We start from the raw sequence: 13,037 nt of genomic DNA, 5'->3' as shown, positions 1-13,037 counted from the left end.
ATTGATAGAATGTTTTAATTTGGTTACCATGGAAACTACCAGCTGACTTGTAATCACAACACAGAAGACTGATTCAGGGTTTATTTTCATGTGTTTCATCCAACAGAAGAGTAATAGTGAGTAGCCTCTTCTCTCTCCTAGTTGCAAAGTGCAATAGTCTGCAGTGGGGAGCAGAGCTCTGACCCTGACCTGGAACCTAATACTCTGAGTTCTTAATCAGTTGGAAAATCCCACTGCTGGAGACAGAAATGTTTATGTCCCTAAAGCAATTGAAGGAGGAGAGGCATTGTTCTTCCTGTGTAGTAAAGTTCATCAAGCATCCCCTAAAATTATTCAATTTGCATACAAAGAAGCTAAGTTCTATTAACAAATTTGACTTGCAAGAAAGCAATTCACAAGCCTTTAAAGAAACTGCTCATTAATGCAAAACTAAAGTTTGCACATGAGATCTCACGCTTTTCTTCTGATATCACATATCTATACACTGGGCTGCTCTGGAAGAAAGAGACAAAAACTGTTTAATTTGTACAGCACTGCCAAATGTTGTTTGCAGCCAACTAATGCTTCATTGTTTCAGGAGGTAAGTGAAGTAATTATGTAATATGCAACTAAGTAATGTGAGCTGTCATGCAAAAATGGAGGAAAGGAATAGCAGTCCTGATCTTCACATATGGATCTAATTTCTTTTGTTATAAAATCCAGTTTTCTACTCTGTCTATATAAAACGCAGTAGAAATAACACTATTTGGGGCCTCAAAACATGCCTAAAGGGGATTGTCTCAACTTATCACATTTCTTATTTCTTGCTCAAGTTATAGTTCCAAGAATATTACACTACCAAAATAAGTGGAGTAAGGAAGGACAGACCCCATCATGTCCACACAAGCACAGGAATAGTTCAGTCTAATGGCACACACATATGAAAAAGTTTGCTTCACTTATAGGCCTGTGGCTACATATAGAAAAAGATCTCTCTTAACCTTTGCACCTATGCTGCTTTACAATGGATTTTAAAACCCTATAGATGTGGAACCAGGACCATTCTATTCTAAGTTACTGCAATCACACAAGTGATGTAAGTTGTTCCAATGTGAGTTTTCAAGGTGAAGACAAAAGTAAAGCCAGACTAAAAGCCTTGAATCCTGACATAAGGATTCCATGGTGCTCTGGAGCAAGGAGGGCCACCAAGCCACAAGGCAGGGATTGGCAGGGATTCCTGTTAATGAATAACAATGGTTCAAAATGGAAGTGTTGCAATTTAAGCTGTGCCACAGCCAAACCAGAAGAAAATGAACGTGGTTCCCCAAGAAGAATTACAGGATGTGAATCCTGGTGTGAGGCAGCAATCCAGGAGCAGTGCCAAAGCCCCATGTGGAAGGGCCCAAGCACAGAGAGAGAAGCAGAACATGCCATGAGTTGAACGCACTTTGGGATCTAGTTCCCTCTTGGGTTCTCTCTCCCTCTCTGGGATAACAGATCCAAAGTTTGATAGAAGCATGGACCATCCCTCCAGTTTCACTCTGTTTGCAAAAAAGATCAAATCTTACTCTAAAGTGAGTGTAGCATGGATCCTTGAAGCTTCTCAAAATCTGGCACATTATTTTCTACTTTAAAGTGCTATTTAAGGTCCAGTGAACATAAAAATAGCATGTATGCTACACTGCCTTGCCCAGCTCCCACTTCTTTCAACAGGGGTTTTTCAATTGGACTGCATGCATAATTTGCACAGCGTTCTATGGTCTTTGTGTATAATCCAGATAAAAATCAGCAAGGATGAATTACATTAATCAAAATTACCACTGAAATTTTGAGATCCTCCCAAGAACCTCACCAGATCTGTATTCTCACAACAAAGTCCATGAATACAAATCTCATTTTACAGATGAAACTTATGATAATTGCACAGCACTTTGCCCACAGCTATACAACAAGTATTTCACTGGATTCTGACTTCAATCCACATCTCAAAAGAAATGAAGCCTGTAGTTTGCATTTCTGTAATTACAAAGTAGCATTGCATAACTTAATACACTTAAAACAACAAACTGGAACTGTGCAGTCTCAGCCTCAGCAGCTGGCATGACACTGCAAACATCAGCTGCATTACTGCCTATCTTGGCCTACTTTTAAATTTTTAAATTAAAAATAACACCTCTAGCATTCCAGAGCAAAGAACAGGGTAAAGTAGCAATATAAGCTGCCATCTTGATATCCCCAGAAAACTCTAGATCCTGAGAAATTCTGGGGAAATTAAGATGGGAGCAACAGCCTCACCCAGCACTTTTCTTGGAGTTACATCCTCTACCTAGCCAACTGCCACAGAAAGTTCATAGGCAGGGCATCAAAGAAGACTTGGTGAGGTTCAAATCTGGTGCTATTTCTATACATATTGTTAATGTGACATTGAGTGCTCAAAAGTTCACTGTGTCCCCACTATATTTTATTACACTTGTCCCTATATCATCATAGCCAGTCTATGAATGAGTCCTGAAACAACAACATGGGACAAAGGACAGCTTAGTTATCTTTAAAAAAATGGCTGGATACCAAGGAGTGGGCCTGCACTGCAACACTGGAAAAAACAAAGAAGAAAACTGCCATATAGCTTATTGAGTAAACTTGCCCTTGATACGTAAAGCAGGAAAGCCCTCAACCAGTATATTTAAAAGTGAATAATTAAGAACTGGCACAGGGAGAAGTAAGAGGTATGGCAGTGGTCCCCATTCACCTCCCATACTGCTGTACTATTTTTCCCTCCCATATGGCAATGATATTAACCATTATAATGTTCACTGAAGACTGGGAAGTGGGGGGGGGGATAAGGGATGAGAATACCATTCCAACAAGGAACAACCTATTACCTGTTTGAGTGCTGCATTATCCCTACAATAAAAGTGCTCTTTCAGACATCTGGATCCCTAATTCAGGTGAACAACTGCATATGCATCAGGTAAGAAAGAAGATGGATTGCTTGGAAGTCTCTGAAGAGTTTACTCGCAATTTAAAGGCTAGGTTCATAAAATAATATTATCCAGAAGAGTGTGTTTCACTTTTATGGTGCTCATGTGTTCTTTATGTGCATTAGTGTATTTTCTACATGGAAAATTCGGTATAGTAAAGTTATCTGAAGAGTTCCAGAATTCTCCACTGCTCTGCTTTCTAGCACAATGATGATTCTCTTATGGAAAGTCTCAGAATGTTCTAGGAAGCATTTGTGTTAAGAATAATGTAGCAGGCTGTGTTCCTTTTCAAAGACAATTTCTTGAAAACTGAGAACACATATTAAACAGCATCAGAGGCAGTTATATTCAAGTATCTGTTTAGTTTTCATCAAGGAAATATCTCTCCTTCAGGTATTTTTCTAATTCTAATTGCTGTGACAATTTTTTATCATAAAACTCTTGTAATAAATGTGTAAATTCAGAAATGATTCATAACTAAGTTAAAAACAAACAAGAAGAGTATTTATTTCTGAAGGATATTCTTTAAGTGTTTAAGACGGAACTTCCCCAGCCCATATCCTTCAAATGCACTGGCCTACCACTACCATCATCCATGGCATGGCAAATGGAGCTGGAGCCCACCACGTTGGGAGAGCATCTATTTAAGGAAGAAAAAATTATTCCTTCTCCTCCAGTGAGAGAGTCAATTATCTCTTACTAAGATCAATGAAATTTAAAAGATTATATTGTGTTTATGATCCTACTCATGTTGAACCTATAGCCCAAGACAGTAGCATGGAAGATCCCTCAATATTCTAGGTACACATGGTAGTATACACATCTTTAACGTAGAAGAAAATGTACACTTCCACAGACATTCTATAACCTTATTTTGTTCTTATTTACACTTTCTAAATTTTTAAATTTAGTTGCATTTTTCTTGATTTTTAGCAAAAGAGGAAAAGTATTAAATAGCAATAGCACTCCATCCAAACAAACAAAAGGCTCTTTAAAGGAGAAATACTATTAGCAAGACCTGCCAAGCCCTCAACTTTTATAAAGAAAGAAAGTTGGCAAACTTGTAAAGGAGGAACTAACTTTCTGCGACCTGGTATCCCAACTGATGTTGTGGGGCTACAGCTATCAGAATTCCCAGCACTTCTGGAAGTTACCAGGTTAAGAAAGGCTTTAACAAGTACTTTCTGAAAGCATCCAGGATAAAATAATCTCTTCTCCCACAATCACTTCTAATATTTGCTATATTAAAGCAGGAGATTGCAGAGTAAGGAGTACCCAATTTATTGAAAAGGCAGGCCTTGTGATTTTAGCTGACAAGGTTCCAATCCCAGCATTTTGGTGAGGCGTCATTTGTATTTTTTCCCCTACCCTTAGCAGATTTATACTTTGCTATCCTCAATCAATTCTTCACTGATCTCTCTAAAAAAAAAGGCAGTCTCTGAACAATAGTGGAAAAATTTCAAACTGAAAAACTGGAAGAGAGAAAGATTGAGAGATCTGTGCAATGTATGTGTGTCTGCCTGTCTGTTGGTACCTGCACATACACGAATAGAAAAATAGCCCTACTGCCAACCAGAACTAGTGGTGTCTGTCCTTTCTCCCTCCCTCCCTTCCTTCGCCAAGCCATTACAGCCTCTTCAAACTGCACAAACTAAAACTCAGTTTGTTAAAAAGCAGCAAAGTCCTGCCTCCCTTATAACCAGGATCGGGGTAGAGATGAGGGTGGGGAATGCCACTGCAACATTTGAGTATTGGTAAGGAAAAAATCCATGTCAGCAAAGCACACACATGGAGGCACAACGGGAGAGAGGTGAAACCACCCAGAAGATGGTCAGAAAGTTAGGTTTCTAGCAGCTGTGTAGATTTTTCAGCAAGGGACAGGCTGCTGGGGCAGATCTGGAGGGAGGAGATGTGGGACTGGGGAAGGGGAAGGGAGGGGAGTCAGTTCTCCGTGTCAGAGCTTTCTCAGAGCTGTACAGGAAATGAGAAGTCAAACAAAGGGCCACTCTGTATTCTGTAATACAGACACCCTTCAATCCCTGGAGCCGAGTAATTAAACAAACAAAAAAAACCGTTATTATGCCCTAAAACCAGCAACTGATTTGAGACAAAAACAACTTGCCACCGTAGCATTCAGCCATTGTCATTCATCAGTACTTAATGTAGAAGGGAAACATGCAGAAGTCAAGAGAAAACCATCCCGGCACAGGAAAGCTTTCAGTGGCTACAGAAACAGGAAATCAAAGTCTCCTGGCACAACTGAATAAAATGTATAAGCATTTCATCTATAATATTATTTGTTGTCTTAGCATGATACACCTTGTGCCCACTTTGAGAAGGAGTACAAAGAAAAAAGACCCAATATTTCCAACTGAAAAGAATCAATATTGTGATTTTTTTTTTCTAGACCCAACAGTGTGGGGTGGAATCACCCCACAGCCAAAGCCACCAAGTCAGAGGAAACTTAATCGAGACTTTCCAAAGGGAAGGGGGGAAAAAGCTACAGGCAACAGGCATCATAAGTTACCTTCATATTGGCGGAGAATGCCGATATTGTTGTTCATCTTGTCCAAGTACTGGTAGTTCAACAGGTCCATCTTCATAAATAGCATTTAGTGGGCTAGCAAAGAAGACCAGCTTGCTTGCTTCACCCCGCAACAGCAGCAAGAACACAGGCAAATGCTCCAGGCTCTTCCCCAAGTTCCACCAGCTCAAGGCCCAGCCTCCGACTAATCAAAACAAAAGTATATTAAAATGGAGGGGGGGGGGAAGGTGGGCGGGAGGAAAAAAATCCCCTTTCAGGAGCTTCAGATCTGGAGGCAGAAAATGGAGAGTAGGTTATGCCCACCAAGACCACTTGAATTGCGCTGGCTGGGGGAGGGTAAGGCCTGGAAGAGCCAAGGCTTCCTAGGACAAAGACATGCTAATTCTCCTCACAGCCCGCTGCAAGTTAACTGCGCTGACATGCAGGCTATGCTTGGTATGACTCCTATGTAAACTAGCTTCCTCTTTCTAGCAGTCGGCCAGGACTGAGCATGCTCACTGAATCCCTGGAGCTCTTCAAATGTCAGGGATATTTTCTGTACAAGATCAGGCTCTAAATGCACAGAAAGCAAGACAGAGGAGGAGGAGGAGGAGGGGTTGTTGAAGACGGCGCAGAAGGGGCCATGTCAGCCTCTGCCCTTACAGGAAGCACAGCTGCCACTACAGAACTCGAGAAGAAAAAGAAACACTGAGCTGCTTTTGACAGAATCTAAGCCAAACAGTTAATCAACTTACTGGGGGAATTCACATCTGAAAACAGAAGTTAACATCTTTGTTCATTTCCCCCCATGTTCACATTCCTAAAGTATTTCTAATTCCAAACAAATCCAGTCCAAAACATCACTACACACAGTTAAACAAAAATGATGGGGTTTTACTTGCAAATAAAACTTAGCTGGCTTTGATACAACAGCCATTATTTAATTCCATCTGCACTACAGTTAACAATGCATATGGGAAAAAAATTATTCTATGATGTTTTAATTAATCAATTCTGTTAACATATTTTGTTAAAAATATTAAGTTACCAAAGAGGTATTTAGGGCAACCTTCCCCACCCTAGCTACTCAAAATATGTTAGACAACTTCCATAACCTATGAAGTATGATGGCCTGGATCACTTAAGCTGGGTAGGCACCAGAACCAATCTTGTGATTTTATGATTAAGCCTTTTCTGTCTTGAATGAAACAAGAGAGATTTCTCTCTACCCCACCCCCCCACCACTTATTTCAGCATGTTGGGTTTTTTTTTTTCCTGGATTTCAAACTCTGATCCTAAATTTTCCTATTGGTTTATGCAAATGTATGTGAATCTTCTACTTATTTCCTTTCTATTTTGCTTTTTGTTAATGTGAGCTGGTCCCTGACCTTAAAGTAATAAATATCCTTAAAAGAAAGACAGAGGTCAAAATAGGTAAGATCAAAGTTACGTTACAATCACTAACAGCTTGTTCTTTCATATCGTTTCAAAGGTAATGGATAGTATTAGACTATGTGTTTCACTTTCCAAAATGCAGAAAAGCAATTGCAGCCACAAACAGATGTATTATTTATTCTGAAAAATTGTTTTGGAGTGCTTCTCCCTGGCCCACTCTGGGTCCAAGGATTGATTATTTTAGGCAACATTCTCCAATCTGAGTGTCCATCAGATGTATGGACTTCAGCTCCCAGAATTCCCCAGGCCATCAGGCTATTACCGAGAATTCTGACTGTTGAAGTCCATACGTCTGGCAGGGTACAAAAGGCCGTCCTAAAATTATAGTTTACCTTTTAATTAAAGCAATCTTTATCTCGATTTTGAAATGTGATGTCTGACTTGGCCTACTTGTTGTGGTTGACAGTAATCCACTACAAGAATTTGGCATCCTTGTGTCAGATACATTCAGGCATTGTTTAATTCTTGGTTTGCTACCCAGCAAACTTTTTCTTAGGATGGGTTGGAATAAGCAATGGCACTCTTTGAGAACTGGAGGTTTGGACAGTGACAGCAGGATTTAAAAGGTGCCAAACTGCAGAGGGAGAACAGCTCATCACAAGGGGCCCTTGAGAGGGAAAAAACCCAACAGTCACGTTCAAGTTGAAGCAAGGTAAATTTATTTTGGATATTGGAGAATAATTTTTTTCATTTTGAGAAACAATCTAGCAATAAACATTTCTAGTTTACTCAATTTTTTTTCTTGCAGCTCTTTAAAGAAACATTGCATGGGAATCTGCTGGAGACAATATTGTGTTAAGGGGTTGAAACAAAACTCCTTTGTAATGCTTTTATCCTTGATTTTTGTTTTTAAGCGTTAGACCAGATTCTATCATATTTATAATTTAGGGAGTTCAATCATACTTATATCCAGCAGTTACCCCAATAATTTTCTCGGGATGAGTGCTTATAAAGGGGTAATTGAGGTTTAAGATATCAAATCACAACCAATATATAGCAGTTTAAAACTATCCCTTTAAATGAAACAATCATTACTTTTAAACACATATAGATGTATGCCACAGTGGGTGTTATCATCAGGCCAGCCTTGGCTGATCTCCAAAAAGTTAAATGGTGATGGGGCCTGGTTAGAACTGGGATGGGATATCACCAGGATTTCCTAGAGCTATAGCCTAGACTGGGAAGTCAAAAAGCATCCCACAAGAAAGCAAGCCACTTCTATACCACTGCTGAGAAAATCCAGAATGTCCATATCCAATGCAGTCACTTGGAGCTCAGCTCAACTTGAGGACATAATTACCTTTATCCAATCTTATGACCCTTTATGAACGTCTGTTCTCTGTACTATCACTTTATTTATCATGTCACGTGGAATGGTATCTAAAAGCCTTTTAAAATCCTTTTACCATCCAATTCTTTTTAGAATCAAATCACACTTCTGTTAATGAGTTAAATTTTGATTTTTCTGTCTGATTCATGATTTGGCAACAATTTGATTGAAACTAAGTGATTGTTATGATGTTCAGGAAGAATTAAATGGTCTTACTTTCTGCTTATTATGTATTTCAACAAATAAAATATAATTCATGAATTAAATTTGCATGTTCAGTTTAAAGTTTCTTTCATTCTGAAATGTTAATGTTGAAACTGTACAGCTGTTCCAATTTCTATCTTACTATATTTTAACTCACCTTAATTTCATTTATCTTCAGTGATATAGATAAAATAGTCCAATATCCCATTATGCTGGTGGCTGCAATACTAGGATTATACCAGTCTGGTGCCAGCATATAAACTGCTTATTCTCTGCACCCCAGTAGCACCACGGAATGAACAGCTCTGCAACTTTATCACCGATCCATCAATCAAACTTGGAACCATGAATGTATGCAGCAAAGTGCAGCAACGACAAACACATTGCAATAATACTGTGGAACGAATCCTACACTCACTCACACATAAAAGTCACATTCACTGACAGAGAAGGCCTACCTGTTCTTCATTCCCAGTGAACTGGATGACACCAACTGACACCTACAGCTACATACTGAATTGTCTGGATAAACTAAACCAAGACAGGAACAGATTACAAACAAATACGTCATTCCCTTTGGATGAAACCGGAAATGATAAAAGTGCTAATCTGCCACAGTGAGCCATTTGCTACATAGCCTAGTATATTGGAGCCTCTGCCAAAAAAAACCCCAAACCCTTCATAGGCAAAAAACCTAGGTGCAATAGCCAGGATGCCATATGGGTGTATTATCAGGTCTCTTAGTGCCTGTATGTGAGAACATGCATTTTGCAAGGAAGAGGGAAGAGAATAAACTGAGAAGGAAATTTTATCATCAATAACAGCACAGCCCAACAGAGCCTCTTGGGAGGTTTCAGTGCAAGCAATGCACACAATTTAGCAAGTCTAGAAGCATCTCTCCCCTCCACAAAAACACAGCCAATGTGACAAAAACCCGGGTTTCTCATTTCATCGAGAATAGCTATGCTATCTAAATTAATGGTAGCAATGCTATCCAAACTAAAGCAGTATAATTCTAGGATATGGTGGTTTTTTGCCCAACCTAGACTCTTTTCTATAAAAAAGAAAACAGAGATGGAAACAGTCCAGTAGATCTAACTCTCTACATTTGTTCTCTTTTTAATATTTTATATTATTCTACTTCAGAAAATATTATTCAAGTGTCTATTTTCACTGCCATAGAGAGCTACTACATAACATTAAATATTTAAGTAACCTGATTTTGATTAGTACATTGCATTTCAGATAATGAAGGAAATACATCGATGAAAGGCATCCGTATGTGCCAAATTTCATACACATATATTAATAAATGTTCTTGCAAAAAACCCTGTGAATCACCTCCAAGAAGTAACTTTTACAGTACTAAAACATGTTAAATCCCCTTTTTTGAAAGAAGTAATTCCCTGTAGTCTTCTAAAAGAGTTTGATGAGATTACAACCAGTACACAAAACACTCAAATTGAAATGCAGTCAATGTTCAGCATTGTTCAACAATGCATTACATGTTCAAAAATCCATTACAAACTTTGCTCATTGCATGGCCATGTTTCATAACTTACATTTAGTAATAATCTTCATTAATTTTAGGTACAAACCATGGAATATTTCATTTCGGTAGTATTGGTTTTCTGCTTTGCACTCCATAACATAGAGCACAGTGTAACAGTATTTAAGACAAAACAACACACGCTAACAACATACTACTCTGTGTTGGTTTCTTTAGTTTTGAGTGATTTCTTCAGATCTTAAAATACAACTTAAAGTTGACTTAAAGTCAACAGCTAATCAGAGAGGATACATACGAGTAATGCATGCAGACAATTCAAGAACCTCATTTGCTATGACTGAAATTGTGTTCATGAAGATATCAGCAGGCACTAAGCCACATTAGGAGAAGTCCCATCTTCCCAGTGCTGCATCTCTAATGTTAGCCTTCAACAATACAGGGTTCCTGTTTGGTGAAACCCAATATGTACTCAACTATGTATGGGAAGGCTTTCTCACTATAGAGATCTAATATTCACTCTTGAAAAGTACTATTTAGAGCAATCTCTGTCCACCAACACGTTTCACTACATGCCAACTAGACTTGACAATATGGATTTCTTTCAAACTACCAATCTTACATAAACACAGAATAGCTAAAAAGCAATTGCATAAGGATCATTCTCTCCTTCCACATGTTACAGACTTGATAATGACTTTTAGTATCTCTTAGATTTCCTAGGTTTTTAGAATTTGTCTTGGCTGCATCCATGTGACTTAAGTTCAACTGCCAATTCAGAGTATCACTGCATCATATAATTAAATATACTCTAGCTTGAGAGAAAATTGTATCTTGATGCAGCACAGGAATTATTACAAGTTTTCTGAAACTGTACTTTTCCAAATATGTTTTTAGTACAATACTGTCCCCTACAGGTAATGCTGAAAACATGTGCATGCTATTACAATTTTCTATAAATGTTAATCACATATATTGTTAAAAGTTGGCTGCTTTACATTAATCTAGAAAATGTTAGTTATGTATCCAGCTGCATATCTTTATCTTTGAATTACTAATTTTATTTTCTTCACCATTCCATATTTCAGTTTCTGGCTTGGCTCGCAGTATAACGTCTCTCTGTTGGACAACTAAAATGGCAGAAATCTAACCACTGAAAAGCAGCACTGCCCCATTAATATACAGCAGCTCATTCAGCTATAGTATGAAAAAAGAAGGGGCCAGATGTGGCTCTGGATAATATGGCAGTTTAAAAAGAACAGGCAGTTATTATAAGGCTCCTTTTGAGGTTGCTCCTGAATGAAAATTAAACAGTGAAGCTCACTCTTCAAGAACCTGAAAAAAAAGAACAAACTATAATCTGTGCAATCCCCCTGGGCTCATGACTCCTAAGGAACTTTACACAAATCTATCTTACGTACCAGTTGTACCCATTCTTAGATTGGGAGGCACTGCTCACAGTCAGTCAAGCCTTACTCTCTTTCAGGTTGGATTATTTCAATGCTTTTCACATGGAGTTGTTCTTAAAAAGCATTTGGAAGCTTCAGCTGGTTCAGAATGTGGCAGCATGGATGGATGGATGGATGGATGGATGGATGGATGGGTGGATGGGTGGATATTAATTACGTTTCCTCACTGCCCATCTCGACAAACGACTCTGGGCAGTTCTGGGTACACCCATGTAACACCACTGCTGTGTGAGCTGCACTGACTCCCAATAAGTTTCTGGGTGCAATTCAGGCTCTGGCTGTCACCTTTAAAGCCCTACATGGCATGGGGTCAGACCCCCTGCTTTCAGTGGTTTTGGCCTGTCCCACCAAATCAGGCAGGGTGGACACGCTCCAGGTCCCTTCAATGAAGCAATGTCGCTTGGCAGGACCCAGGAAATGGGCCTTCTCTGACAGTGCCCTTGCCCCATGAGACAGCCTCCTCCATGAGATTTGGATGGCACCAATCTGATTGGATCTTCCCCAAGGCATACCAGGATTTAATGGAGTCCTATGTGTGTGTTTTGCCTTTGTCCACACAGAATGATTGTGCAATTCCACCAGTTGTGACCCTCCCTGGCACAGGAGGACCTAGCTATTGTAACTCGTGGTCTTATTACCACCTAGCTGGAATACAGCAACATGCTTTACAGGTGTCTATTTGGAAAATGCAGCTGGTCCAGAATGCAGTGGCCCATGTACATACTGGCTGCCAGTACTGGAGACATGTAACACTGATCCTGCGGGCCCTGCACTGGTTGTCAATTGGTTTCCAGATAGAATTGAAGCTGCTGGTATGGAATCATACAGCCCATTATGGCTCAGTACCTACTGCAGATATGTGCAGGACTGCTTGCTCCAAGCAAAATCAATCCAACCCATTAGATCTTCCAGGGAGAAACTAATTATAATCCCAAACTTCAGAGAGGTGAGCAGGGGATGAAGCCACAAGGTGCTGCTTTCCTAGGGTGGCACCAATGCCGTGGAATAGTCTCCCAGAGATCAAGCTCCCTCCCCAGTGGTCTTCAGGAAATGTTAAAAGCAGTGCTATTTTGGGGGTGAGTCTCTCAGGCTTAGTGCTGAGCCATCATTTACTTCTTTATTTTTGCCTTTCGTTTGCTGTTTGTGTTGTTCTTTAGTTGGGGGGTATAGTGTTATTTGCTATCTTTTAAAACATACTGTGCCCTGAATATTTTAATTTTTGCCATATTTTAAGCCACCAAGAGTTGTTATACTGCAGTGGGGGTAGAAATTTAATAAATAAATAAGAAAATAAAATAAGAACTTCTGGGAATATACATGAGCTTGAAGAACTAAATGTGAAAATGTTACCCTACCGAAAGCTATTAAGAATTTTTAAAATAAACTCCAAATTGTAAATGTTCAGAAGGTTTCATAACAGAACAACATTTATGATACCTATTAAGACAGTACACAGACAGCTAGAAGAAAAACCAACCAGAAAATGTTCTAGACTAGCAAGGTTCTTTCAAGCATTTGAATGACACTGAAAAGAATCATATTGGCCATTCTGGATTCCTTATTTTATCATTCTACCACTACCACCCCT

The 13,037-nt window shown here is 39.2% G+C and overlaps 1 protein-coding gene across 2 annotated transcripts in view; it reads right to left on the bottom strand.

The window, feature by feature from the left end:
- The window catches only part of VGLL4 (vestigial like family member 4), a 96,466-nt gene that overhangs the window by 56,913 nt on the left and 26,516 nt on the right, over window positions 1-13,037 (bottom strand). Inside the window, exon 1 of one of the 2 annotated variants that reach the window (XM_063291844.1) lies at window positions 5,488-5,959. The exons of the other annotated variant lie outside the window; for it this stretch is intronic. Within the exon in view, the coding sequence (XP_063147914.1) occupies window positions 5,488-5,572 (85 nt within the window). The 5' untranslated portion in view covers window positions 5,573-5,959. Of the gene's footprint in view, window positions 1-5,487; window positions 5,960-13,037 lie in introns of those variants that run through there. 2 annotated transcript variants of the gene reach the window in all.

This window comes from Candoia aspera, chromosome 2, assembly GCF_035149785.1.
Source record: "Candoia aspera isolate rCanAsp1 chromosome 2, rCanAsp1.hap2, whole genome shotgun sequence".
NCBI classification, from domain to species: Eukaryota; Metazoa; Chordata; class Lepidosauria; order Squamata; family Boidae; genus Candoia; species Candoia aspera.
The sequence above is the reverse complement of the archived record's forward strand: the minus strand, read 5'-3'. Positions and strand labels throughout refer to the sequence as shown.